Source organism: Eulemur rufifrons, chromosome 24 (genome assembly GCF_041146395.1).
Source record: "Eulemur rufifrons isolate Redbay chromosome 24, OSU_ERuf_1, whole genome shotgun sequence".
Taxonomy (NCBI): Eukaryota; Metazoa; Chordata; class Mammalia; order Primates; family Lemuridae; genus Eulemur; species Eulemur rufifrons.
In genome coordinates this window covers 13,900,087-13,927,491 of record NC_091006.1, presented here as the reverse complement: position 1 = coordinate 13,927,491, position 27,405 = coordinate 13,900,087, and the positions used below count along the sequence as shown (strand labels likewise).

Genomic DNA, 27,405 nt, shown 5'->3' with positions numbered 1-27,405 from the left:
TGGGGAAGCGGATCACACAGGGTATTTCGGTGCCGGTCTCCCAGACTGAGAGCTTGAGGTGCCAAGGGTTTGCTAAGGGGGAACCCTCGTGGAGTGGCCCCTGCTGGAATCTGTCTCCAGCCTGATCCCACGGGGAGCCCTGGAGTGTGAACCGCACCCCAGAGTTAGCCCTGCTTGGTACCTCCGTGTCAGTCTGTCGTGCGCTGTGGGCTGCTCCAGGAGGCGGGGGCACAGGACCACGCGGGCCAGTGAGCGCCTTTGTAGGAGGGTGATTCTCCAGAGCGGCAGGCAGGTGGCACTCACAGCAGCAGGCGATGGGTGCAGCATCCAGGTGGAGGGGACCTGGAGGGGCACCGGCAGCGTCCCCCATGGAGGGCCTTGTAGACAGCAGTTGGGGATCCAGATCCCCTTCTAACTGATGCGGGGTGTTCCTGTAGGGTTTCAAGCACACCCTGAATTTCTTTTTGACTCGTGTGAAAACAGACCAGAAAGGGGGTGGGGGACAAGGGGACAAGGGTGGCAGCAGGGAAACAAGGGAAGAAGCTACCGTGGCCATCCAGGTGAGCAGCGGTGGGGACTTGGACGTGGGCAGGGGCGGGAGAATTCAGTGCCCAGATGAGTGATCCTACGGGAAGTAGAGCAGGCAGCGTCCACACAGTCTGCTTTCTTCTCCTTTCTTCCTCCAGGCGCCCAGATTCAGAAAGCTTCCCCTCCCCCAAACCCCTTCCACCTCCTTCCCACCGCTCTCCCTTCCTGCAGGGGCTTGTGAAGGAAGGGGGATGGCTGTGTGGAGAAGCCACCAGTCTTCAGCCCTGACTGATCTTTCTCTGCTATCTTTTCTCTCTCCCCCACTGTCTGCCGCCCCGAAGTCGAGCTTCGATCCCCACCACCGCTCCCAGCCAAGTTACGAGCGTCCTTCTTTCCTGCCTCCGGGACCTGGGCTCATGCTCCGGCAAAAATCAATTGGTATGTCACCCAGAAGGGTGGTTATAAGGGATCTGGGGGTTAGGGGAGGCCAGGAGGGTGACAGTTTATGGGGGAAGCAAGGGAGCTTAGAAATGTTCTTTTCTGCTTCCGTATGTGGCCATAGTTCCATCAAGTTGGGAAAAGAATTCAGGCTTTGGAGTTGGGCAAACTTGAGTGTGAATCCTGGCTGCTTTCCTTCCCAGCTGTGTGACTTGGGGCAGGTGGCTTCACTTCTCTGGGCCTGAGGCTCTGCATCTAAAAAATGAGGACACTATTGCCCCTGCCTGGATGCAGTGAGCCCCAGCCCCCACCACAGACCCTGGTTCCTTCTCTCTTACACCTGCTTTTCCATCCATTCATTCATTCTATCATACAAATGTTTGTTGAACACCTCCCACGTGCCAGGAATTGTTGCAGACTGCTGGGGTTGTGTCAGTGAGTAAAGGCTCCTGCCCTCATGGAGCTTACCTCCTAGCACAGAAAGACAGACAATGGATCTAAGGAAGATAAACATGAAAATTATATAGTATGTTATTATATATTATATATATTTTATATATAGCAGTGGTAAGTGCTATGGAAGAAAAGGGGGAAAAGGTAGAGTAAGAGATCAAGAGTGCTGGGGGTCATGGCAATATCTGGAGGCAAGGCATTCCAGGCAGAAGGAACAGCCTGTGCAAAGGTCCTGAGGTAGGACTGAGACTTGTATGTTTACAGAACAGGGAGGAGGCCAGTGTGGCCAGAGCTGAGTGAGCATTGGGCATGAGGGCAGAGAGGGGGACAAGGGCCTAGATCCTGCAGGTTCTGGTGGGCCATGGCAAGGACTTGAACTTTTACTCTGAGCTAGAGGAAGGACATGAGCTGACTTAGGTTTTAACAGAATCCCTCTGGTTGCTGTCTGGGGACAAGACTGGGGGTGGGAGGGCAAGAGTGGATGCCAGGAGCCCAGAGAGGAGATGACAGCTATTGCTGTCCAGGTAGGAAATGACGTTGGCTGGCCCAAGGTGGTGATTCTGGAGGGGTGAGAAGGCATTGGATTCTGGACACGTTTTGAAGTAACAGGGTTTGCTGGTGAACTGGATGTGAGTGGCGTGAGGAAGAAAGCCACCAAGGACGACGCTAAGGTTTTCGGTCTAAGCAGCTAGAAGGATGGAACTGCTGTTTGCTGCAGTGAGGGGGGCTGTGGGCTGGGAGGAGACTGCTGGGGAGATCAGGAGCTTGGTTTGGAGCCTTTGGAGTTTGAGATGCCTGTGCCGCATGCAGCTGGATACGGGTGTTTGGATATAGCCGCCTGGAGTTCAGGGGAGAGGGTGGGGCCCCAGACACAAATGTGGGAGTTAACAGCAGAGAGGCAGCGAATGAAGCTGGACACTGGTTGGCAGAATAGTCAGGAGGGGAAGGGGGTCAAGGACTGCACCCTGACAGTTGAGAGGGAGGCAAAGACTGGACTTCTCCAAGCCTCCTGGAGTGGTTCTGCCCATTGGACCCAGCTTTTCCCGGCTTCCTGAGTTCGCAGTCCACCAGTGTGAGTCTCGCACTGTCAGGTCTGCCTGCGTCTCATAGTTCACCTAATGTCTTCCCTAGAAATCAGCTCTCTCTTTCAATCCTAAGCGGTTCCGTCTGTAAAAATCACTGGTTTGACATGCTAATTGCCCTTCATTCCCGCATATACATGAGAAGAGACATGTAGCTATGCACACAAACATGATGATCCCTTCCCAGCTCCAGCCACGCTTGCTCACCCCACACCACCACTGGCATTGCTGAGCCTTTTCATGAATTGGAAAAAGGCGCCCCCTTATGGCTTGGGGAGGAAGCTCAGCTGAATTTCGCAGCCCCAACTTGGCCGCTGTTTGCAGGTGTGCAGTAGGAAGCAGATTTCGGTTTATCCCAGCTGGGGAAGCGCTGGGCTACTCCATGTGCAGTTCTTAGTATATACTGGGTGCCATTATTATTAATTATTATTATTGTGGTTCTGTGGGATAAGGGAGCAGGGAGGCCCTTCCCCCAAAGCCCCTCCCAATCCTCTGTGTCTCCCCAGGGGCAGCAGAAGATGACAGACCCTACCTAGCACCCCCGGCCATGAAGTTCAGCCGCAGCCTGTCTGTGCCTGGTTCTGAGGACATTCCCCCACCACCCACCACGTCCCCACCGGAGCCCCCCTATAGCACACCTCCAGCCCCCTCCTCCTCAGGCCGCCTCACCCCCTCCCCCCGGGGAGGCCCCTTCAACCCCAGCTCAGGCGGCCCCCTCCCCGCCTCCTCCCCTGCGTCCTTTGATGGGCCCTCCCCTCCCGACACCCGCGTGGGGGGCCGTGAGAAGAGCCTGTACCACAGCGGTCCCCTGCCCCCCGCCCACCACCACCCGCCGCACCACCACCACCACCACCACGCCCCGCCCCCCCAGCCCCACCACCACCACGCCCACCCGCCACATCCCCCGGAGATGGAGACCGGCGGCTCCCCAGACGACCCTCCACCCCGATTGGCTCTGGGGCCCCAGCCCAGCCTGCGAGGTTGGCGGGGCGGCGGGCCTAGCCCGACCCCAGGGGCCCAGTCCCCGTCGCACCACGGCAGCGCGGGCGCGGGCGGCGGCCCCTCCCAGGCCCCGGCTCTGCGCTACTTCCAGCTGCCCCCGCGGGCGGCCAGCGCGGCCATGTACGTGCCAGCCCGCTCGGGCCGCGGCCGCAAGGGCCCGCTGGTCAAGCAGACCAAAGTCGAAGGCGAGCCGCAGAAGGGCGGCGGCCTCCCGCCCGCGCCCTCGCCCACGTCCCCGGCCTCCCCGCAGCCGCCGCCCGCCGCGGCCGCGCCCTCGGAGAAGAACTCCATCCCCATCCCCACCATCATCATCAAGGCTCCGTCCACCAGTAGCAGCGGCCGCAGCAGCCAGGGCAGCAGCACCGAGGCAGAGCCCCCCACCCAGCCCGAGGCCGCGGGCGGCGGAGGCTCCTCGCCGAGCCCCGCCCCGGCCATGTCGCCGGTGCCGCCGTCCCCGTCGCCCGTGCCAACACCCGCCTCGCCCAGCGGCCCGGCCACCCTCGACTTCACCAGCCAGTTCGGAGCAGCCCTGGTGGGGGCGGCCCGGAGGGAAGGGGGCTGGCAGAACGAAGCCCGCCGGCGGTCCACGCTGTTCCTCTCCACCGACGCTGGGGACGAGGATGGTGGCGACAGCGGGCTGGGCCCAGGGGCGGCCCCGGGTCCCCGGCTACGCCACTCCAAATCCATCGACGAGGGCATGTTCTCCGCCGAGCCCTATCTCCGGCTGGAGTCTGCAGGCGCGGGCAGCAGCGGGGGCTACGGGGGCTACGGAGCGGGCAGCCGAGCCTACGGGGGTGGCGGGGGCAGCAGCGCCTTCACCAGCTTCCTGCCCCCGCGACCCCTGGTCCACCCGCTGACCGGCAAGGCCCTGGATCCAGCCTCTCCGCTGGGGCTGGCCCTGGCCGCCCGAGAGCGGGCGCTGAAGGAGTCCTCGGAGGGCGGTGGGGCCCCCCAGCCCCCTCCAAGGCCCCCATCGCCCCGCTATGAGGCGCCGCCGCCCACCCCGCACCACCACTCGCCCCACGCCCACCATGAGCCAGTGCTGCGTCTCTGGGGGGCCTCCCCGCCGGACCCCGCCCGCCGGGAGCTGGGGTACCGGGCAGGGCTGGGCAGCCAGGAGAAGTCCCTTCCGGCCAGTCCGCCAGCTGCCCGACGCTCCCTGCTGCACCGCCTGCCCCCGACAGCTCCCGGGGTGGGGCCCCTCCTGCTGCAACTGGGGCCCGAGCCCCCGCCTCCGCACCCCGGGGTGAGCAAGGCCTGGAGGTCCGGAGCCCCCGAAGAGCCTGAGCGGCTGCCCCTGCACGTGCGGTTCCTTGAGAACTGCCAGCCCCGGGCCCCTGCGGCGGCGGGAAGGGGGCCCCCCTCGGAGGACGGGCCGGGGGTCCCGCCGCCCAGCCCACGCCGGTCTGTGCCCCCCTCCCCGACCTCCCCGAGGGGCAGTGAAGAGAACGGGCTTCCGCTGCTAGTCCTGCCGCCGCCTGCCCCCTCGGTGGACGTGGAAGACGGCGAATTCCTCTTTGTGGAGCCGCTGCCTCCTCCCCTGGAGTTCTCCAATAGCTTCGAAAAGCCTGAGTCGCCCCTAACACCTGGGCCTCCCCACCCGCTGCCTGACCCTCCCACTGTGGCCACCCCCCTGCCCCCTCCTCCACCCCCGGTTGTGGCCACCGCTCCTCCCACGCTGGACTCCACCGCATCCAGCCTGACATCCTATGACAGTGAGGTGGCCACGCTGACGCAGGGGGCCCCTGCCACTTCCGGGGACCCCCCTCCGCCAGGCCCACCTGCTCCGGCAGCACCGGCTCCTCCTGCCCCACAGCCTGGCCCAGACCCTCCACCTGGCACGGACTCTGGTATTGAGGAGGTGGACAGTCGGAGCAGCAGCGACCACCCCCTGGAGACCATCAGTAGCGCATCCACACTGAGCAGCCTGTCTGCTGAAGGTGGCGGCAGCGCAGGGGGCGGTGGCGGTGGTGGGGCTGGTGTGGCGAGTGGTACAGAGCTTCTGGACACCTATGTGGCCTACCTGGACGGCCAGGCCTTCGGGGGCAGTGGCACTCCTGGCCCACCATACCCTCCGCAGCTCATGACTCCCTCTAAGCTCCGGGGCCGGGCACTGGGAGCCAGCGGAGGCCTGCGGCCTGGCCCCAGTGGGGGACTCCGAGACCCTGTCACCCCCACCAGCCCCACTGTCTCAGTGACAGGGGCTGGAACCGATGGGCTGCTGGCCCTGAGTGCTTGTTCAGGACCCTCGACAGCGGGAGTAGCTGCGGGTCCGGTGGCTGTAGAGCCAGAAGTCCCACCGGTGCCCTTGCCCACGGCCTCCTCCCTGCCTCGGAAGCTGCTGCCCTGGGAAGAGGGCCCGGGCCCACCGCCACCACCCCTGCCCGGGCCCCTGGCCCAGCCTCAGGCCTCAGCCTTGGCCACAGTAAAAGCCAGCATCATCAGTGAACTCAGCTCCAAGCTTCAGCAGTTTGGGGGCTCCTCGGCAGCCGGCGGTGCTCTGCCCTGGGCTCGAGGAGGCAGTGGGGGAAGCGGGGACAGCCACCACGGGGGAGCCAGCTACGTCCCTGAGAGGACCTCCTCCCTGCAGCGGCAGAGGTGAGCAGGGGCTGGTGGCTCGCAAGGGAGGCCAGAGGGGCCAAGGTGGTGGCTACCAGAGTCCACCCTCCCCAAAGAAACCAGGCTGGCTCGCAGCAGTCCCCTCAGAAGCGTGCTTTCACAGGTGCTTTAAACTTCGCTTTATCGCAGTAGCTTCTGTGGTCTCCTCCCATCACCATCACAACCCACAGCCCGTGATGAACAAAAGTTATTAACCCGAGACTAGATCAAGTCTGGTTCCTTGGTGGGCTGTCAGTTCTTTCTGACAGTCCCTGAAATCTGGGAGTCCCTGGAACCTGGTATGGCTCGAGATGTGCTGCTTTAGGGCACAGTGGTTCCAGGTGGGGGTCTGGAGCCCACCTCTTGGCTTTCAGTCCCAGTCCTGCGCTTTGTTGCTAGGTGGTCTTAGGCAAAGGAATCCACCTCTCCGTAGAAGGGGGATGGCACCGTGCCAGCCCAAAAGGGTTTTGAGAGGATTTCATGTGGGCCATTGTTATAACATGACATGGGGTAGGAGAGGAGCCGTATCTAGATGGGGACATACAGAATGCTGCAGAAGTTTCCCAGAGCAGCTAGTTACCTGGGATGGCCACAGAGTTCAAGCCCATTAAAGACCTCGTGTTAGGGAAAGTAGTTACATTCCTGATTCATACACACACAGGGTGGCGGAAGATTTTTAAATCTGCTTGTCCATCTGCAGAGTTCACTCTAAGTCTGTTTGAGAGCCTAAAATCATTATGGTTAACATTCAAATGTGGGCCTATTAGGCCTTTGAGACCTTAATGCAATTCATTGGCTATTCTTACGTATTCTGGGTAGAGGAGAGTACGCTTAGTCAACAAACGCTATCCATTAAGGATTTATTACCTGCTGTGTGCTGGGTGCCCTTCTGGGCGTTGGGACCGACAGTGCACCAGACAGGCAAAGCACTGCCCCCATAGGGCTCATAGTCTACTGAGGCAGGGGGTGCAAACTAATTGCAACCACCCTAAAAAAATATGACAATGACAATAATGGGATGGTTAGAGAAGGTCTCTTAAATAACAGGCAAACAACAAGCAGAGAATGGAGGAGGGGAGGGAGCAAAGTCACAGGCTACCTGGGGAAGGTTGAGCTGGGCAGAGGTTACAGCCAGTTCAAGTGCCCTGAGGTGGAACCATGCTGGAGGGAGCCAAAGGGATGAGGGGAACATTTTTCTCCCCTTGTTTCTTCTCTCTTTCATCTCCCTCTCTCCATCTCTCTCTCTCTCTCTCTCCTGTTCCCTTCCTTCTCTCTCCCTCGGATGATCACCCTCTTTTCGTTTCTCTCGCACCGTCTCCCTGTCTCTCACTTTGCTATGACTGGCCATAACCCGAAAGGCAGTATAGGATAGTGGTTAAGAGCTCAGACTTTGGTGCCATATAACCAGGCTCTACCACTTCCTGGCTGTGTGTCCTTAGGCAAGTTACTTAACCTCTCTGTGCTGATTGATAATAGTAACCTGCATCAGGGCTGTCATGGGGATTAAATTGAGATGTGATATGGAAAGCACTTAGAACAATGCCTGGCACACGTGAGCATTAGTAAGTGGTGGCGATTATTATTATTATCACTTAATGTCTCTTTTTCTTTCATCTTTCATGACTGTCGCCCTCTCCCTGTCCTCTCATCTTTCTCTCCCTTCATTTCTATCCTGACGTCCTTCTTACCCCCTTGCTCCTTCCATCTCTTCCCATCTCTTCTCCATCTCTCTACTCCCACCCTTATGTCTCTCTTCCTCTCTCCCTGTATCTTGACCTCTGCCCCTTTCTCACCCCTGCCCTCAACCCCTAAACCCCTTCCCTCCACCCCTGTCCCCTTGTCACATTCCAGACTCTCCGACGACTCCCAGTCCTCACTCCTCTCCAAACCCGTCAGCAGCCTGTTTCAGAACTGGCCCAAACCACCTCTGCCGCCGCTCCCCACTGGAACTGGGGTCCCCCCTTCAGCCGCTGCGGCCCCAGGGGCCACCTCACCCTCAGCCTCCTCCTCCTCCACGTCCACCCGCCACCTCCAGGGCGTGGAGTTCGAGATGCGGCCCCCTCTGCTCCGCCGGGCCCCCAGCCCCTCGCTGCTGCCCACCTCGGAGCACAAGGTCAGCCCCGCGCCCAGGCCCTCGTCCCTGCCCATCCTGCCTTCTGGACCCCTCTATCCAGGCCTCTTCGACATCCGCGGCTCCCCCACCGGAGGGGCAGGGGGCTCAGCTGACCCCTTTGCCCCTGTCTTTGTGCCACCACACCCGGGGATATCCGGGGGGCTTGGAGGAGCCTTGTCAGGGGCCTCCCGCTCCCTCTCACCAACCCGCCTGCTTTCGCTGCCCCCGGACAAGCCTTTTGGCGCTAAACCTCTGGGGTTCTGGACCAAGTTTGACGTGGCCGATTGGCTTGAGTGGCTGGGTTTGGCCGAGCACCGAGCCCAGTTCCTGGACCACGAGATCGATGGCTCCCACCTGCCTGCCTTGACCAAGGAGGACTATGTTGATCTGGGTGTGACCAGGGTGGGCCACCGCATGAACATTGACCGGGCTCTCAAATTTTTCCTGGAGAGGTGATGGCTGGCCTGGACGGACCAGCCGTCCATAGAACCCTTGAGCCTGCTGGCCTCTTGACCTCTGACCCCGGACCGTCATTCTCTCCCCGGGCCAGGGACTCTGCTCAAACTGCGCCCTGCCCTTATCTACCAAGGCCGGAGGTCACCAGGTGACCTGATCCAGGCTGGACATTTGCACCTCACAGGAGGGGGCAGCTGACACAAGACTGTGTGTGTGTGTGAAGCGGGGAGCAGAGGGGGGAATGGAAGAAATCACAGAGGGGGATCCAGAAGGAGGGAAGGGCCGATTCTGGGGGGAGGGGACAGACAGAGCCATAGAGGGTCAGCCCTGAGCCTGATTGGATGGGGACCATCCCCCAGGCCACAGGGGAAGGGGGTGCCCTCAGATTCCACCACCTGCCACCCCTCTAACAACCCTTCCCACCCTCTCCAGGCCCCTCAGCTCTCCCCACCTCCCCTCTGCCCAGCACACACAGCTGCCCCCTGGCCTCTTGCACGCTCTGTTGCACGCCTGCTCGCCTCTCTCCCCATTCCTCCCCTTCCCGGGCTGCAATTTTGCACAAATTTGCCCTCTCGCTGTCTTGCACACTCTGCCTTTGCTTCCGGCTTGCAAGGCCCTCTCCGCTCTCAAATACACTCTGTTCTCCTCGCATACACTGCATTTCTTTCCTCCCCTTAAGGCCTCCTGCTCTGTCTGTCACTTGCTTACACACTTTCCCCTGGGACTGTCCCGTTCACACCTCGTTCCATAACCTCTCCAGACCCCCGCCGCTCACTCTGAACCCTTGCTGCAGACACACTTGGGACACATTTTCCCTCCCCACTCACAGCCTCTGCATCCGTATTTACTCTCTGGAGTACTCGTCTCTTTGTTCAACCATCGCACACTCGCTATTTTGTGCACCCCCCACACACACACTCTTACCTCCATTTTCTTAAGTTGAAGCACTTTCCCTTCTTATCTTGAGCCCCCAAATTCTTCCTCTATCCACCTCTCCCTCTCACGACACTCCTGCCCCTAGGCTTTCCCTCCCCCTCTTGCACTGTCACTTTTTGTCACACTTTTGCACACTTGCCTCCCAGGAACTGTGTTTTTCTCACAAATGCTCATTCCTCCCTTCTCTGCCAGCTCCCACTCCCTTGCACCCCCTTCCCTTGCAGATGTTTGCCTATCTCCGTTCTTGATTTCGTGGACCCTCTTGCACACTTGCTTTTGCACACACACCCTCCCCGGCACTGTCAATGCTCCCTGGAAGCCTTTTGCTCTCCCCTAACAACGCCCTTGCACACCGTGGCTTTGCCGCACATGCCTTCTTGTCTTTCCTAGCTGGACGAGAACCCTGCCACCTCTTTGCTTTTGCACACTTGTCCCCTTCCACACGCTCTTGGGCTGTAACTATCGTTTCTTTTCCTGACACCCTTATTTTTGTTCCTGTCAAGGAGCAGCTCATGCGGCCATTCTGACTTATTCTCTTACCTCCTCACGCTTTTCTCTTCCTGGTGAGAGAAGACCCTATGCACACTGATTCCTGCTCACCATGCTTCCACACTTCCTCCTTTCCCTGCCTCCAGCCCTCACGTCCTCCTTCCTGTCACTCTTCCTTGTCCTCCCTGGGCCATCTGTCCATCCCCTTTGCACGAAGATCCCCCTCTCCTAACCTTTCCTTCTCTCTAAGAAACCCTCTCTCCCTCCAGCATGGCTGTTCCTTCCTGCACGCTTCCCCTCTCCCCTTCTTCCTGGGGCTTGGGAATTTTAAACCACCCCTCCCCCTAGAAAGCCCCCTCCCCTGCTGTGGGCAAAGGGGGAAGGGCATCGCCCTCAGGTCCCCCCATGTTCAGCTGCCAAAGAAGGGAGCTCCCCCTCCTTCCCCCAAGCCCATTCCCCCTCTGCTGCCCCTACCCCCGAGGGGGGGGCGCTCCGTCCATGAGGGGAGGGGGCTTGCAGCCCCCTCCCCTCACCATGTCAGGGATCTGCGGGGAACCTCGTGGGAGGGGGGGGCAGTGAGGAAAAGGGCAGAGGTCGCGCTGGACCCCTACCCGCCCCCTCCCCCTTGTCGGATGCCCCCAGTCCGCAGGGGGCCTGCGCGGTGCCCGTCTATCAAGGGCTTGTTCATTCTGGATGGGTGCCGCGGGGTTGGGGAGGGTGTAGGGGGTGGGGGGGAGGAGAGGTGGGGTGGGGATTGGGGAGGGACTGGATGGGGGGGCAGCACGGGGTGGAGAGGAGAGACAAAGCAAAAAGAGAAACAATAACAAAAGAAGAAAATACAAAAAACAAAAAAAAAAAACCCAAACTCCCTAGAACTCACACACAAAAAAAGAAAAATCCAGAAAAAAACCTGAAATAAAAGCCCGAGAATTGTCTTCCAAGGGGGGTGGGAGGGGGAAGAGGAGGGGGGCGGATGAGGACGTCTGGTTCTCCTTGAGACAGGGCTCGGCACGTGTTGAAAGCCCAGTGCCCAGGTCTTCCCTTTCGCGGGCCTCGGTTCATCCTTCAAGGAATTGGGACCCAGGCGTCCACTTGCAGGGACTGGAGGAAGATTAGGGAGGCAGGATCATAACATGGGGGTTCATTCCTACCCCCCATCACCTCCCTCCCCCTGACTCCCCACCAAGATTTTGCAGAGAGAAATGGCTTTTGTACCAGGTCATTCTTTATAATTAAACTCACAGTATCCACCCCCTCGAGCCGGCCCTGCCTCCTTCCTGGGGAGGCAACGCCCCCTTTTCTCCAGGGCTCTGGGAGTGCCGCCCGAGCCTGCGGGGTGGTGCGCAAGCGCAGCCGGGGCCCGCCCCCAGCGTCAGTCCTGCTCGGCGGGCTCCGCCCCCAGGGCCTCGAGCATGCGCCGCCGGACCAAGGAGCGGCGCAGGTGCAGGCGGTAATCGCCCAGCAGCAGTTCGTCGTGGCGCACGAGCTGGTGCGCGAGTCCGCGGGGACTGAGGCCCGAGCGCAGCAGGCGCGAGCGAGTCTGGAAGTCCGTGACCATGATGAGCCACCTGCGGGGGGTGGGGGCACAGACGGAAAGGGACGCCCTGATGGTCTCCGCCAGCCTTTGATTGGCGATGCGTCCCTGGCTAGTCCCCGTGCTTTACCTCGGTCCAACAGCCAGTCACTCCGTCCCTAAACTCCTCTCCAGCCCTACCCTCTCGCCGAGATTAACCCGAACCCGGCCCTCGCCTGGGTCATTCTAAGCTCCGTCCTCCGTCTCAGCCTGGTTCTGCCCCCAGTCGCTGTCTGTCGAGGCTCCATCTCAAACCGCCGCTCCAGGGCCCGAGCCTCACCTGGCAACTCCAGGCCTCGCTCCTACCTAGGCACCCCTGCCCCTACTATGTGCGCAGGCCACTCTGCCCGCTCAGAGCTGCCTTTCCAAGCTCAAAACCCTACACCTCGGTCTTGCCTAGCCCCGTCACTCCCTGGGCCACTCAAAGTCCGGTCCCCCACTCACCCTAGATCCCGCCCTCCCTCTGATCTCACCCGGCCCCGCCCCTCGCCGCGCCCACCGCCGCCCAGCCCCTCCCCATCGCCCCAGGGCCCGCCCTCGCCGCGGGCTCACCGGTCCCGGCGGCCCGCTGTCCCACAGATGACGTTCATGTTCTCAAAGCGGATGCTGCTCACGAGCCCGCTCTCCATGGCCCCGGGTAACTCGGCCTCCAGAGCCTCCAGCACCTCCAGGTGGGTAAAATCCTCCTCGGGCTGGGGGTGTTGGAGAGACAACCTCAGCCCATGAGGCCCTCCCTCGTTCAGTCCGGTTTCGGAAGCCACTACCTTAGACCCCACCTGCCGAACCTGCCAGAGTCCCACGTGGCATTCGAGGGGCAGGGATCGCACTTGATCCCAGGGTTCTGTCGCTCTTGTGAGAGGAGGACGACAGGTATCTCTCAGGTGGAAAAGCATCTAGTGTCATTCCAGGTCATTCTCCAAACAAATCAATTTTCACCAAGCCATTTTGCCAAAAGTCAATCAACAGTTGGCCAAATGATTCACCAATTTGGCCAATTTTACCAATCTACCAAAAACTTTCCCAGCCACCTGCAATAAATGGTGCCGAAAGCTCTTGAAGCTTTCTGCCAGGATTTAAGTTGTACACTTTTCCTTTTATATTGATGTTAGCATTTTAAAGAGTGTTCACTTGTCACAAGATAAGGATCACAGGGGATTTGACGTCTTGTCAATCTGTTTAACATTCAGAAATGAATAGTGATCACTAACCACATTTTCAGCACAAGAAGGTGATACACAGTTGTCATAGTATATAAAATTACTGTGGAACTAAAATGACATCATGACATCAGTCACCTCCAGAAAGGCTCACCTTGAGTGGGGGGCGCACACTTGCTCAAAGCTACAAAGAAGAGGAGTGTTGGGTGGGGACTGGTCCCTAAAATGAGGACATCGATTCCTTGGTTGGGGGGAAGTCACTCAAATCAACTGAGAGGGATCCTGGAAGGCCCGTGTCTGTCATCAACACCCATTAACATCAGCTCTTCTCATTTAATTATCAAGTGCTTCGGACCCTGATATATCTCTTCAGACTGAGGGCAGGAATTCTTAAGGGATTCATGCACTGAATGACCAATTTACTGACTCTGTCAAAAACATGGGCTTTTTCTTATGAGTTTTTTTTTTTTTTTTGGTTCTATTTGTAAACTTTATAGAACTGCATAGTAGATAGGTTAGTAGGACTCCTTTTGTCCTCAGTCTGCCCTGTTTCTGCCCCTCGGTCTCCCCCCGAGATGAGCAGTGATAAATTTAACAACTGATCCTCCGACAAACTCATGATCAATTTCCAGCAATCTGCCCTGGTGCCAAGCCCACACAGCTGGTAAACCACAAAGCCTGGATTTAAACCTCAGCTCTGAGCCTGTGCCTTTTCCACCACCCTCCCCCCAAACTGTGCAGAAACCAAGAGCCTGGGCCCACAGGGGCAGGGGACACTCACGGAGGTCTCCATGCAGAGGCAGAGGGGCTGGGCAGCAGGTGGTGTGGGGAACTTCCGGATGCACGGGAGCTCTCGGTCCAGTGCCTCGTACTCTGCAATGACCTGCCGCAGGTACTGCTTCCTGGGGAGAGAGTGAGTAGGCAGGGACTTCTGAGGTCAGGGGTCGCTGCCATCACATTTGGGGGAGCTGAGGTCAGAGGTCATGGTGCCAGGGGCCACTCACGAGGATTTGGCAGGCCTGCCCAGGCTCCGAATCTGTATATCCTCGGAGGTCTCCAGGTCCACAAGGAGGGCTCCTGAGGACAGAGAACTCAGTGTCAGCCGCCCCAAGTCCTCCTCAGCCATGCTTTTGCTTAAATGGGCATCACCAAACGCTGTCCGTGCCACCCCAGAATAGCCCACATGCCAGTCATTGAGCTATTATCCCTCAGCTCCAAACTCCACCCTTCTGCACTGGCTCTGTGGTGCCTGGGCTGGGTCTGTAACCACCTTTCTGCTTTGACAGCTGGGTTCCCATCAGGCTCTGCCCAGAGTGGGTGCCAGAGGGAGCCTGACAGGTAGAGGGAATGAGAAGGGACTTGCTCCTTTCCCTTCCTCTTCCAGTCACCCCAGCCTTGTTTCTGCACTGCAGCAGTGTCACTTCCCTCTAGGAACAGCATTTAAATCCAGTCGGCAGTCGTTCCAACACTTTCAGAACAAGCCTCCTGATTGGAACTTGGTCCATAACAGTTCTCAAACCTGGCCCTTTCTTGACATTCCCACCTAACTGATCTTTCCCTTAAGGCCGACTGTTAGTTTTCCCACGTACTCCATTTTCCCTTCCCCTATGAGCTGACAGTTTTACCCAGCACATGGCCACCCAGCTAGCGACAACATTTCCAGCCTCCCTTGCAGCTAGGTGTGACCTCATGCCCAAGCTCTCTCCAATACAATGTTAGCAGGAGTGAGATGTGCGACTTTGGAGCTATTTGCTTAAAAGAAAATTGCTTATCTTGGAGTTTTTGCCCTTAACCTTGGACTAGAATGTGGATGTAGCAATAAGCCAGCTTCCACTGTGCCAGGATATGGTGAGCAACCACACGGGAGGAACCTGGGTCCCTAAATCATCTCGTGGAGCCAAGGTGTCCCACCAACCCAGACCACTTGCCTCCCGCTACACAAGAGACAAATAAACTTGTCTTCTTTGTGCTGTTGTGTTTTGGGGTCTCTTTGTTACAGCAGCTAAAAGAAGGGAACTCAGCTCCTGGCAGCTTTCATGCTAAACATAGTTTCCCAGAACACGAACATCAGGCAAGGCCGCTCTGTGACTGTGATGGACCAAGACAAAAACAAGACCACTCCCGAATCATGTGTCACACAACGAAACAACAGACATTGACCAAACTCCCAAAAGGACCAAAACCCCAAACCCCCTCCTGGTGCGGAGCTGACGGCTGCTTCTTCACTAACCACAGCCCTAGCTCGATCTACTCCTCCTGCCTCTGGATAAGACAAAATCACCCAACACGGCCCAGCCCCTGCAATAAGTCCTTGCTAACACCCCCTTGCTGAGACACCGTATGTATGTGCAACCTCCCTCATTACGAGTCAATAAACTCAACTACAGGGAGTGGTGTGCTGGGATATGTTAACAACAGGCTCCCTTGCTCTCGCGCAATCTCTCGCTTTCACGATCACACAACGTTTGCCAAGTGCCGTGGTGTCCACCCTCCCACTATGGCCAATTTCATGCTCCCAACAGTATTAACAACGAGCTCACAAAACTCAACATTCAGCCCCTATGAACCAGTATAGATGTCTCTAGCACACCGCTGCCACAGTATGCGCCTGGTGGCCTTTGACTTTGACACGGCTTAGCCCATTAGTACATCTCTCTGTTCCCTGCTCCCCCACCTTCTACCTGTCTCCCCAGGGCAGCAGAGGTGAGATTTTCACCCCAGCACCCCATGCTTACAAGCCACCAGAGGCTTCCCCTTTCCCCCAGGATGACGTCCTCAGTGGTGGGAACGTGGTCTGGGAGCAGTCCCTTGCTGGAAACTCAGCACTTCAGGACCCACCCAGACCTACTGGATTGGAATCTGCATTTCAGCAGGCTCCCCTTTGAGAAGCACCTACCCTGCATGTGCTCACCCTGCTGACCCCAAATCATTTTCTTCCAGCCATACCGGCCTCCCTCCGGCCCTCAAACATAGTCATCTCCTTCTCGAATCTGCCCACTTAACAATAATAGCAACAACTAAGTGCTCACAGTCCCTTTTAAGTGCCAAGCATTTTTTTTTTTTTTTTTTTTTTTTTGAGACAGAGTCTTACTTTGTTGCCCGGGCTAGAGTGAGTGCCGTGGCTTCAGCCTAGCTCACAGCAACCTCAAACTCCTGGGCTCAAGCGATCCTCCTGCCTCAGCCTCCCGAGTAGCTGGGACTACAGGCATGCGCCACCATGCCCGGCTAATTTTTTGTATATATATATTTTAGTTGTCCATATAATTTCTTTCTATTTTTAGTAGAGACGGGGTCTCACTCTTGCTCAGGCTGGTCTCGAACTCCTGACCTCGAGCGATCCACCCGCCTTGGCCTCCCAGAGTGCTAGGATTACAGGCGTGAGCCACCGCGACCGGCCAGTGCCAAGCATTTTTAAAAAATACTTTCCATTGCATCCTCGAGACAACCGTCTGAGGTAGTGTTGTTTAACAAATCATGAGGTGGAAGCACAGAAAGGGTGAGTGACTTGCCTGTGGTCACACAGCCCAAAGTGACAGAATCAGAATAAAAATGTGAGGGACTGGATTGGAGGGTTCTCAGTCTCCCCAGGTTGCTTCCTCCAACCCACTCTTGTCTAGACCACAGCCCCCTACTCCTTTCCCTCTCCAGTCACCCCACTGGGATAGCATTTTGTTTATTTATTTATTTTTATTATTTATTTTATTATTATTAATTTTTTTCTATATACATGTTTAGCTTTCCAGATAATTTCTTTCTATTTTTTAGTAGAGACGGGGTCTCGCTCTTGCTCAGTCTGGTCTCGAACTCCTGAGCTCAAACGATCCGCCCGCCTCAGCCTCCCAGAGTGCTAGGATTACAGGTGTGAGGCCACTGCGCCCGGCCAGCATTTTGAAATGTAGTTATGATTGTATGGCCCCTTTCCACAAAAACTCTCCCAGGACTTCTCATTGTCCTTGGGATAAGTAAAATCCAAAGTCCTCCCTGTGGCCTATAAGACCACACATGATCAGACCCTGCTAATGTCTTAAGCCTGATCAGGCACCATCCTCCTCCTCCCTTGCTGCCTTCCAGAAACACTGCTCTTCTGTGACTTGAGCTCCCTGTGATCCCTCCTGCCGCAGGACCTTGGTATGTGCTGTGACTCTGTGGAACTCTCTTCCCCTCACTTGACTAATCAAGTCTCTCTGAGTGTCCACGGAAGAGTTCCCCAGAGCATGATGTATTTGCTCTCATCGTGGTTGCAATTTTACCTTTATTTCAATGATTCCTTAATTACAATGTTTCTCCCCTACGTATTGTGAGCAACACGAGGGCAGGGGCTTGTCTTTGTGCCCCTGGCATCTAGCCGAGTGCCAGTTATATCATTGGTCCATAGTAAATATTTACTGAATAAAGCCTGAAGGGATATAACTTTAATATCAAACGCAATGTGTGTATCTTGGTTGGGTCCTAATTCAAACCAACTAACTGTAAAATAAATAAATAAATAAATTTTTGAGATAATTGAAGAAATTTAAATATATACTAGGTAGGAGATGATATTCAAGAATAATTTCTTAGGTGTAATTATGCGTGGTTGGTATGTATTTTTAAAAATCCTTAGCAATTACAGACACATGCTGAAGTGTTTGTGAGTGAAATAAAATTGTCTGTGATTTTGTTTAAAACAAATTCATCCTGTAGAATGTCCCCCCGAAAATTGTGTGTTGGGATGCCTAGATGAAACAAAGTTAGCAAAATAATGACAGTTATTGAAGGTAGTATTGGGACATGTGGGTTCATTGTTCATTATACCATTTTCTTTCCTTTTTTTTTTGGAGACAGGGTCTCACTCTGTCACCCAGGCTAGAGTGTAGTGGCATCATCATAGCTCACTGCAACCTCAAACTCCTGGGCCCAAACAACCCTCCTGCCTCAGCCTCCAGAGTAGCCGGGACTACAGGCCTGTGCCACCACGCCCGGCTAATTTTTCTATTTTTTGTAGAGACGGGGTCTTGCTCTTATTCAGCTGGTCTCAAACTCTTGGCCTCAAGTGATCCTCCCACCTCAGCCTCTCAAAGTGCTAAGATTACAGGCGTGAGCTACAGCACTCAGCCCAGTATACCATTTTCTCTATTTTTGTGCATGTTTGAAATTTTCTGTTTTAAAAAAATCCTTTAAATTTCCATCACAAATAACTTAGAAATAAAAATTACGTGCCCTGGAAAAGTGTTAAATGACTCAAAAAGTGACTGTAGTGAAATTAAAGATGCATGTGAAAAAAAATGTGAATACAAATGTTTCTCATGAAATATGACGTTAGAAATAAGAAATATTTCTAGATGACAACAGTAATTTTAATATATTTGTTTAAATGTATATGTGTAACTGAATTAATAAAAGTACAAATTTTAAAATAAGTACTTACTGAATAACTGGTAAATGCAATAATTTCAAACTTTTAGCAGTCATCTCAGAGCCCCCTTGTGTATGGTGGGGACCAAAAGATGAATGAGACCCACCTCTTCTCTCCAAAAATGCCCAGTCTGGTGGGGAAGGGAGTTGTTGAAAGGGGCTTCAATAGAGGTGTCATGAAGTGGAGGGGAAGTCCAGTGTAAGGGCAATCAAGGAAGGCTCCCTGGACGAGGTGCCTAGTGAGACCTACGGGATAAGAAGGAATTTGCCAAATTAAGAGGTGACATGGAGAAGGATGTTTCATGAGGAGGGACCAGCATGGACCAATGTCTTTAACCAAAAGAGAACAGGGTCATCTGCAGGAACTTCCCAGAATTCTCTCCAGCCCCAAGACTAAGGAGCACTTATTGCAATTATAGGTTATTAATTATTTGTGAGGTGGTATGTTCCATGTCTTCCCTCCCTGCATGAGAACAGCCTGGGCCATTTCTTCCATTAGGCACTACAGGCAAAATGCTTGGGACCCACAGGGCTTTCTAATGGTCCATGATGAAGTCTGCAAACTGATAAACCAATAATGTTATTGGTTCCAAAATGCTACAAAGAAAACAGCAAAATTGAAATGAACAAATGTGAATCTACAAACCCAGCCAACTGGGTGACTCAATTCCACTCAACTTTTCTGGAGCTATACATGAGTTACATTTATCAATCTAGGTTAGAGATGGTGTGGGGTGGGGTCTCCAAAAGAAAGATGCCTCCAAAGGCATTAAAAGAGAGACCCAAGGGCAGAGAAACAAGGTCCGTTTTGCCACCAGGGCATTTGCTATGCCTAGCATAGCACCTGGCACGGAGTAGGCACTTAGAGCATACATCCAGAGAGGAGACCCCCACAGCCAGTCCCAACCTTCTTCCTCTATTTGAAGAGGGTCCATTCTTCACCCATCCCCAATTTCCTCAGGGATGTCTGTCCAGTTTAAACCAATGCCTCCCAACACTTGCTGTTCAGCAGAATCACCTGGCAAACATTCAAAAAAATAGAGGCTTGGGCACAGTGGCTCACACCTGTAATCCCAGCACTGTGGGAGGCTGAGGTGGGAGGATCGTTTGAGCCCAGGAGTTTGAGTCCAGCCTGGCAACATAGCGAGACCCCATCTCTACAAAAAAAAAAAAAAAAAAAAATTTAATTAGCCAGGTGTGGTGGTGTGTGCCTGCAGTTCTAGCTACTCAAGAGACCGAGGCAGGAGGATCACTTAAGCCCAGGAGTTTGAGGCTGCAGTTGGCTATGATCGTGACACTGCACTCCAACCTAAGTGACAGAGCGAGACCCTGTCTCTTAAAAAAAAATACAGATGCTAGAGCCCCAATCCCAGAGATCCTCGTTAATTGAGTATGAGGTGGAGTTAGGTGTACGTTGGTTTCTTTCTTTTGTTTTTTAAAACCCTTTCACCTGAAGTGTAACCAGAGTTGAGGACCCCAGACTAAAATAATCATGATAGTCCCATTCTTCTTGCCAGGGCATTGAGGCGAACATGAGCAGGTAACCGAGTGCTGGCAGTGAGATGTGAGGAGAGGTCGCTTGGGGGCTCTAACAGTGAAAACCTCTGGAGGCGATGCCTGGAACTGTGGCAGCCATCCTGTGACCAAGAGGTTAGCAAGTTGGTGTACAAAGGTGACATATCCCACACCCAAAAGCTGACTGTAAGAAATTGGGTCCTCAATTACATCATTGGGCTGCTGACTCAACTAAACCCAACCTCCCCACACACAGTTCTGGGTTTTTTAGGGTGAGGTAATGACATTCCTACTCTTTTGCACTACACTAAGCTCGGTTTTCTATTACCTGCAGCCACATGCATCCTTACGGAGATACTTCTGCTCCATAAATGTTGAGCGAGCGAATGAAGGAACGAACTGTGCTAAAGCCAGAGTGCCAGGAGGCAGTGCTGGCACAGAAGCCCGAAGTTGTCAGCAGAGGTCAGACCACACAGGGCCTCAAAAGCCAGGCTGAGGGGCTGGGACTCTCTCTTGGGGATGATGGGAAGCCAGGGAGGGTTATGAGCAAGGGACAGCCAGGAGGAGTGCTGGAAGTCAGAAAGACCCCTGGAGCCATGTGGGGGAAAGTGGGGACCAGGGACGAGGTGAGGAGAGGGTCTACATGGAAGAGCACAAGATCTGAGCCAGGGCTGTGGGGACAGAGAGGAAGGGACAGAGCAGAGAGAGAAGGCAGGAAGATGGGGACCAATGGGCTGTGAGAGGGAATGGGGGGCGGGGAGGGATGGCACCTGAGGCTTGGCCTAGTGACTGGGTTGGCAGCGGAGCCATTTGAAAATGAAAACCAGGAAGGAGGAGAGCTTAATGTGGGGACAAGGAGAATGAGGGTGTCTAGTGTAGGGGAATAATGGCCTCAGTGGAGTTGGTAAGGCCCCAGAGGTTCATGGGAAATGTGGTGCTGGATCCAAAGTATTGGCCAAGGAACTTGAGTGGCTCATGGGAAATGTAGTTTGAGGTCCAAAGGACCAGTGTCCCCTAATCTGGTGACCATGAGTCTGGGGTGGCTCTCACTTTACAATGCCAGTGACTGGCGTAAGGCCACACTGCGAGCCGGGGCCACCACACAATGCCTGGATGAAGGGACTCCGCCCTCTCCCTCCCCAGACCCCAGTACCTGCCTCCCTGTGCATGCTGGGGTTGCCCACGGTGTGGGAGCGCAGGGGCTCCCCCTCTGGCTGCATCCTGGGAAGGTGGGTGGGGGATGTCTCAGGAGGGTGGGAAGAAGGGTTGCGATGGGACCACCCACCCCAGCTCTTTCTCCTCAGCAATCCCTCCTTCTGCTCCTCTTTGAAGCCCCGGGAAGAAAATACAGAGCTGGAAGGCTGAGACCACAGGGGGATCCGGGTTCCCCTAACCTCAGGGATTCCCTGTATGCCCCGATTCCTTCCCTCCCATTTCCCTGTTTTGTCCCCTATCTCTCTTAGTCTCCTGGAGCCCCCTTTCCCGTACCTCTCTCCCTCATTCTCCCCCCATCGCTCTGCCCCCCTCCCTTTCTCCCTCTCTCCCCGTCTCTCCTCCCCTCTTTTGCTTGATTTGTCTGCCCTCTTGCTCCCCGCTTCTCTCCTCCCTCTCCCCATCTCTGAGATCTCTTCCATCAGTTTCCCCAGCTTCTCCCCAGGCCCCCGTCCCTCCCTCTCTTCATAGTTTTCGGCATCTCTCTAACCATATCACCCCTCTCTCTGTCTCCCCACCTCTTTCCCCATCTCTACCCAGTCTCCTTGCTCCACCTCTCTCCTCTCATAGCTGCCTCTGCCACTCTCCTGGGCCCCCTCCCCTCAGTCATCCCCTTTCTGTTCCCCCTTGCCCTCTGCTCATCCCTGCCTCACCCAGTAACTGGTTAGACACAGGCTAGATTCAAACAGAAACTAGATTCTCTATGGGGGAGGGGAAAGTGGGCAGGGGGCCTGGTTGCCATGGCACCCCTGGAGGAAGGGGGAGGGGCTGGGGTCTGGACTCCTGGGTCTGAGGAAGGAGGGGCTGGAGGCCTGGACTTCTGGGTCTGGGGGCTCCTGGGCCTCACATACTAGAGCAGAGGGGTCTAGCCACAAAGGTGTCTGTTAGGCATCCTTTTCTCTTTGTCTGCAGAGCTCTCAGCGGGAATTGTGGGAGAGAAATCTGGACCTTTCCTTAGTTATTTCATCTGTCCTCCCAGTCTCTGTCTGTATTACTTGTATCTCTCCACAGCCAGGTGGCCTCTGCCTTGACTAGGTATTGTTTCCGCTTGCTAAGCATCAGTTCCCTGCTCTCTAGGTAGCAGTGCCTTGATTACCTCAGTGATTTGTTCAGGCCAAGCTTAAGAATCAATCTAGACTACAGAGTCAACCCTTGGACTTTTCCTGGACCTGTTAGAAAAGATGATCTCTCTCTTTTCACCAAGGTTGCCAGGCTGGCCAGAGCCGAGGTTGGAGCTGCCAGGGGCCACCATGTCACCAGGCAGGGAGAGAACTTGCCTGAGAGCAAAGACAACGTGAGGGAAGCAGAGCCTAAAGACACAGACAGATTCCTGGTGATGACTGGGACAGCTGGATCTGAAACCACCCTTTCTAAAATTAATAAAAGGCCATGGTAGGGGCCTGAATCCTGCAAAGGTTTGGGCATAGTTTAGGAAATATATGTGTAAAACCATCCATTGTTCCCTAGCTTGCTTTCCTATAAGTGCTCACGACTCAGGAATCACATAGCTAATGGTCATGAAGATTCTTAGCTTCCTTCACTGCTCTCATAGATAACATCACCCTTGCGAAACCTAAGGCTGGTCTTTGAAATGTCTTCCAGACCCTGCGTTCCAGTGGATCGGCTGGCCCACCCAGAGCAGTGGCCCATACCAAGGGACTGACTCAACTGGTCTTGCCACCCTCTACCTGGTAACTGACTCAGCGCAAGAAGACAATCTCTGCTTCCCAATCCTATGAGTTCATCCCCAGCCAATCAGCAGACCCAATTCCCTAGCCCTTTGCTAAACTATCTTTAAAAACCTTGGCGCCAGGCCGGGCGCGGTGGCTCACGCCTGTAATCCTAGCACTCTGGGAGGCCGAAGAGGGTGGATCGCTCAAGGTCAGGAGTTCAAGACCAGCCTGAGCAAGAGCGAGACCCCGTCTCTACTAAAAATAGAAAGAAATCATCTGGCCAACCAAAAATATATATAGAAAAAATTAGCCGGGCATGGTGGCACATGCCTGTAGTCCCAGCTACTTGGGAGGCTGAGGCAGAAGGATCGCTTGAGCCCAGGAGTTTGAGGTTGCTGTGAGCTAGGCTGATGCCACGGCACTCTAGCCTGGATGACAGAGTGAGACTCTGTCTCAAAACAAACAAACAAACAAACAAAAACCTTGGCCCCAAAATTCTCAGGGAGATGGATTTGAGAAATTTCTCCCATATCCTAATTTTGTGCCCTGTGATTTTTTTTATTTTTTATTATTTTTGTTTGTTGCTCACAGGTAAAAATGAATTGATATTAAACTCTTTCTCAACTGTAACCCCGGCTGTCTCAGTGTATTGGCTCCCTCTTGAGCAGTGGGCAAGGGCCCTGGTCAGGGGGTGACATGCAGCTGTGCCTGTAGCCCTTACCCACCCAATAAATTTCCTCTCATGCTTAGGTAAATTCAATTTGAGTATCTGTCATTAGCAATTAAAACAGTTCAGACTTAAATCATCTCTCTCAGTTAGTTCTTCTGTAGCCCTGACTCCCTGCGTCTTCGTATCTCTTTCTCGCCCATCGAGCTGTCCTTCTCCATTTCCGGTTGCCAATTCCATCTCTGTAGAATGGGGGACACCTCTGATTGCCATGAGCACAGGCACCCCAAGCCCTCACAGCCCATCACTCCGAAGCTCAATCCCTTCTGCCTCTCACCTCTCTGCTGCTTCCTCTCCTCTCCTTCCCACAGCCCTGGCAGCCACTCAGACCTTGGCATCGCCTTCCAGGACCCTTGCCCCAACCTCCTTCTTGTCCTTCCATCCTCCAGTCTTTTCTCCTCATTCCTTTCCCTGCAGGCTGGGCTGCAGAAGGGTATATCTGTATCCAGAGCTGACTTGCCCCTCCCCTGCTCACAGCCCTCACATGGCTCCCTAGTGCCTTTGGACAACCTTTCAGCCTCTCAGCTGGGCATTCAAGATCTGCATGATCTACTCCTATCTTCCTCTCCCACCTCACCCCTTCAAACATTCTCCAGCCACCATTTATTAATTATTTTATTTAATTAATCCTTCCCACACACCCCACCTCATTTCTGTCTCCACTCTTTCTGCACATTGTGCCTTCTGCCTGGAATGCTCTTCCAACCTCCCCTCTCCCCATTCCCAAATGCCCTCATCATTTAATAAGAAGCTCAAATGCCCCCTCCTCCAGGAAGCCTTCTCTGACTTCTCCTACCAGTTGTGTTTTCCGTCTCTTCCCCCTGCATGTTCTTTATCTGCTCCCTTTCTGGGCCTCTGAACACTGTCCCCCATCTGTCTTGCTCAGGAACTTTTCCCCTGACTCATCTCTAGCTCTCCAGCATCACCCTACACAGGGCCAGATCTCTGGGAAGTTCAGAAGATGTGAGTTGAATGAATAAACAATTGACTATTTCCCTCTATTTCTGTGAGCCGCATTCAGCAGTCCCTCACCCCATCTGCCATGTCCCTCCTGGTCCTCGTGAGGCAACATGGGGTGAAAAAGAGAACATGGGCTCTGCAGTAAAATAGACCAGCACTGAATGCTGCTCCCAAACTGTGCAACATTGAGCAAGTATATCGAGTGAGCCTCGATTTCCTCATCTCTTGCCCTCCTCAGTGCTACCTTCAAGGGTCACTGGTGTTTGAATGAAGTGACATACAGCAAACCCCCTAAGTCTGAGCCAGACACAGAGGACAAGGCACAGCTGAAGGTTTTTCCTGTCCCAGTTCTCTGTCTCTGCATCTAGCTTTGGCTGCCTCTTCTGGAGCTCTGTCTTTGGGTGTCTCTGTCTCTCCTCTGCCTCTCTCTCTCTCTCTCTCTGTCTCCATCACTCTACTTCCCCATCTCTCTGTCTCTGTTTCTGTTTCTCTATCTCTTTGCCTGTCTCTCTGTCTCATAAATCCCTACATGCCTTTCTCTGTCACTCACTCCATCTCTCCAGGCCATCCCCGTCCCACTTCCTAGCCTGGCACCCAGCCTGGGACACACATCTCTTAAACAGCATTTTCCTCCAATTCCGGAAATAATGTCAGGGCCACAGTGGTGCTGTAGCCCTGGTCGGAGGGTTTGCCTTCCCGCCTCCCCGTCCACACAGCTCCTGGCCAGCATGGCCTAGCTCTCCGCTCAGTGTTTGCTCTCTCCAGAGGAGCACCAGGAGAGCAAGTGAATCTGTGTTTACACGCATGTATACACTTCTCTGGGTGTGTGTCTGCATCTATTTCCAGGCACATTTGCGGGTGACTCTGTAGGTATTTGTGAAAACTCATTGATTCGCTCACTCATTCATTCATCCACCCATCCTTCATCCAACTATTCACCTATCCATCCACTCATCCGTCCATCCCTCCATCTAACCCTCCAGCATCCATCCAACCATCCAACCATCCATCCATGCATCCCTATATCCACACATTCCTCCATTTATCCATCTATTTGTTCACTCATTCATTCAACCAACCAATATTTATTGAATGCCTAAAACGTGCCAGGCACTGTGTCAGGCAGCCAGGACACAGCAATGAACAAAACAAAGTGCTACCCCTGTGGAGCTTGCACGCTCAGCAGACCTCAATGTGCCAAACTCCCTCTTGCCCCCAGGTGCTACAAGGGCTGTTCCTTCTCCCCTGGAGCATTTCCTCTCCTCTCCCCCATCTTCACCTGGCTTATTTGGACTCACCCTTCTGAGCTCAGCTCAAAGGCCACTTACTCAGGGAAGAAAGCCCTGAGCTTGTTCTCAAACACACAGTGCCCTGGACTTTTCCTTCAGAGCGTTGATCCTAGGGTGAAGATCACAGTATGTGCAGTTAGTTGATTATCTGTCTCTTCCACTAGACCATGGACACTCCTAAGGCTGGCATTTTTGTCAGTTTTGTTCCCAGCTGAATTCCTGGTGCCTAGAAAATGCACAGCACACTGTAGGTGCTCAGAAAGTATTTATCAAATGACTGCATGAATGAAGTTGAATGAATGTGGAGGACTCTATCTCTGTCTCCTAGCTCCCTGTCTCTTTACATTATCCTGCACTCTTGGCAGTGATGTCATGCAAGGTCCCCAAACATCCTAGATGCAAATGTAGTGGATAAAAGCAAGAGCTCTAGATTCAGACCCACCTGGTTTTCAGTCTCGATTCTGATGCTTCAGATGGGTGGCCTTGGGCAGAGAACTTCCCCTCGCTGAGCCTCAATTTCCTCACTCGTCAAGTGAAGTTAACGTTTAATTAGCAAATGCACGTAATTTTTAGTTATGACAACACTAAAAATGAACCATTTTTCCTAACCGCCTCCTGTGAATTTAATCTTCAAAATAACTCAATGAGATAGAACCTGATTTTTTTAAAAAAATTATTACTATCCTCGCTTACACAGAGGGAAACTGAGGCATGGGGCATAAAAGTAACCCATCCAAGGTCGCAGGGTGAGTGCTGGGAGTTGAACCCTGGTGTGCTGCCCCCAAAGTCACACAGACACCCAATGCACTGCAGCTGCCTCACAGCACCCGAGCAGCCTCAGAATCTGAGCATCTCTTTGGAAACGTGTCGTAGCAGTCTGGCGAGCCCATATGTGTACACATCTCTGAGTGTGTGCCTCACTGTATGTCTCTCCCTGTGGAACAGGGCTGCCTGGGACTCTGGGCAGGCCCGGCTGGGTGCAGGGGTCTGGCTGCGAGAATGGGCATCGATTGGGACCTGCATATACCATTAGGTGTGCACCCACACAAGCTTCCCTGGGTGCAAATGCAGACCCATCTGGAAAAATGCAAGAAGCCATGAGGTTGGGACACCCAGAATTCTGAGGGATTCTGTGGTATGATAATGAGTGCAAAATGGACACACAGGCAGTAATGGGTGGGTGGGGGTAATCTAGTTAGAGGGAGAGCCTGGGAGACTTGTTTTAAAGTTGTGTTTGCAGAAGAAGCAAGTTGATTTTTTTACTTAGAAACTATATTTATTGGCCGGGCACGGTGGCTCACGCCTGTAATCCTAGCACTCTGGGAGGCCGAGGCAGGTGGATTGTTTGAGCTCAGGAGTTCGAGACCAGCCTGAGCAAGAGTGAGACCCCGTCTCTACTAAAAATAGAAAGAAATCATCTGGACAGCTAAAAATATATAGAAAAAATTAGCCGGGCATGGTGGCACATGCCTGTAGTCTCAGCTACTCGGGAGGCTGAGGCAGGAGGATTACTTGAGTCCAGGAGTTTGAGGTTGCTGTGAGCTAGGCTGACGCCACGGCACTCACTCTAGCCCGGGCAACAGAGTGAGACTCTGTCTCAAAAAAAAAAAAGAAAGAAAAGAAAGAAAAAAGAAACTATATTTATTTGGGTGTCCCTGGTTGAGGGTCAGTGAAGAGCGCGACTGGGGAGCCTGCAAGCCACCTCTCTGGACTGCAGCTTTGGCTATGTAGATCTAGACCTTACCCAAGGGATTTAACCTCCATAGGCCTTGGCTGTCTCTTCTGTGAAATGGGAATAACATAATTGCAG

General features: G+C 54.3%; 2 protein-coding genes across 2 annotated transcripts in view; one reads left to right on the top strand and one right to left on the bottom strand.

The window, feature by feature from the left end:
- SHANK1 (SH3 and multiple ankyrin repeat domains 1) overlaps nucleotides 1-11,354 on the top strand; it is a 49,378-nt gene extending 38,024 nt beyond the window's left edge. The window contains exons 22-24 of the mRNA XM_069457419.1: nucleotides 870-966; nucleotides 3,008-6,101; nucleotides 7,953-11,354. Of these exons, the coding sequence (XP_069313520.1) occupies nucleotides 870-966; nucleotides 3,008-6,101; nucleotides 7,953-8,670 (3,909 nt within the window). The 3' untranslated portion in view covers nucleotides 8,671-11,354. The remainder of the gene's footprint in view (nucleotides 1-869; nucleotides 967-3,007; nucleotides 6,102-7,952) is intronic.
- Nucleotides 11,303-20,954, bottom strand: C24H19orf81 (chromosome 24 C19orf81 homolog). The gene is made up of 5 exons (XM_069457421.1): nucleotides 20,888-20,954; nucleotides 13,830-13,902; nucleotides 13,607-13,727; nucleotides 12,221-12,360; nucleotides 11,303-11,663 (listed from the first exon to the last, which is right to left on the bottom strand). Exons 1-5 carry the CDS (start codon nucleotides 20,952-20,954, stop codon nucleotides 11,468-11,470), a joined length of 597 nt encoding a protein of 198 aa, XP_069313522.1. The 3' UTR covers nucleotides 11,303-11,467.
- Between the last annotated feature and the right edge of the window lie 6,451 nt (nucleotides 20,955-27,405).

What these genes read in the sequence shown, in the direction of transcription:
- C24H19orf81 (XM_069457421.1), bottom strand. Translation starts at nt 20,954, where the DNA reads ATGCAGCCAGAGGGGGAGCCCCTGCGCTCCCACACCGTGGGCAACCCC. An exon ending in CAGCATGCACAGGGAGGCAG is followed by an intron (nt 13,903 to 20,887) that starts GTACTGGGGTCT and finishes CTCTGTCCTCAG; the next exon opens with GAGCCCTCCTTGTGGACCTG. An exon ending in GGCAGGCCTGCCAAATCCTC is followed by an intron (nt 13,728 to 13,829) that starts GTGAGTGGCCCC and finishes CTCTCTCCCCAG; the next exon opens with GAAGCAGTACCTGCGGCAGG.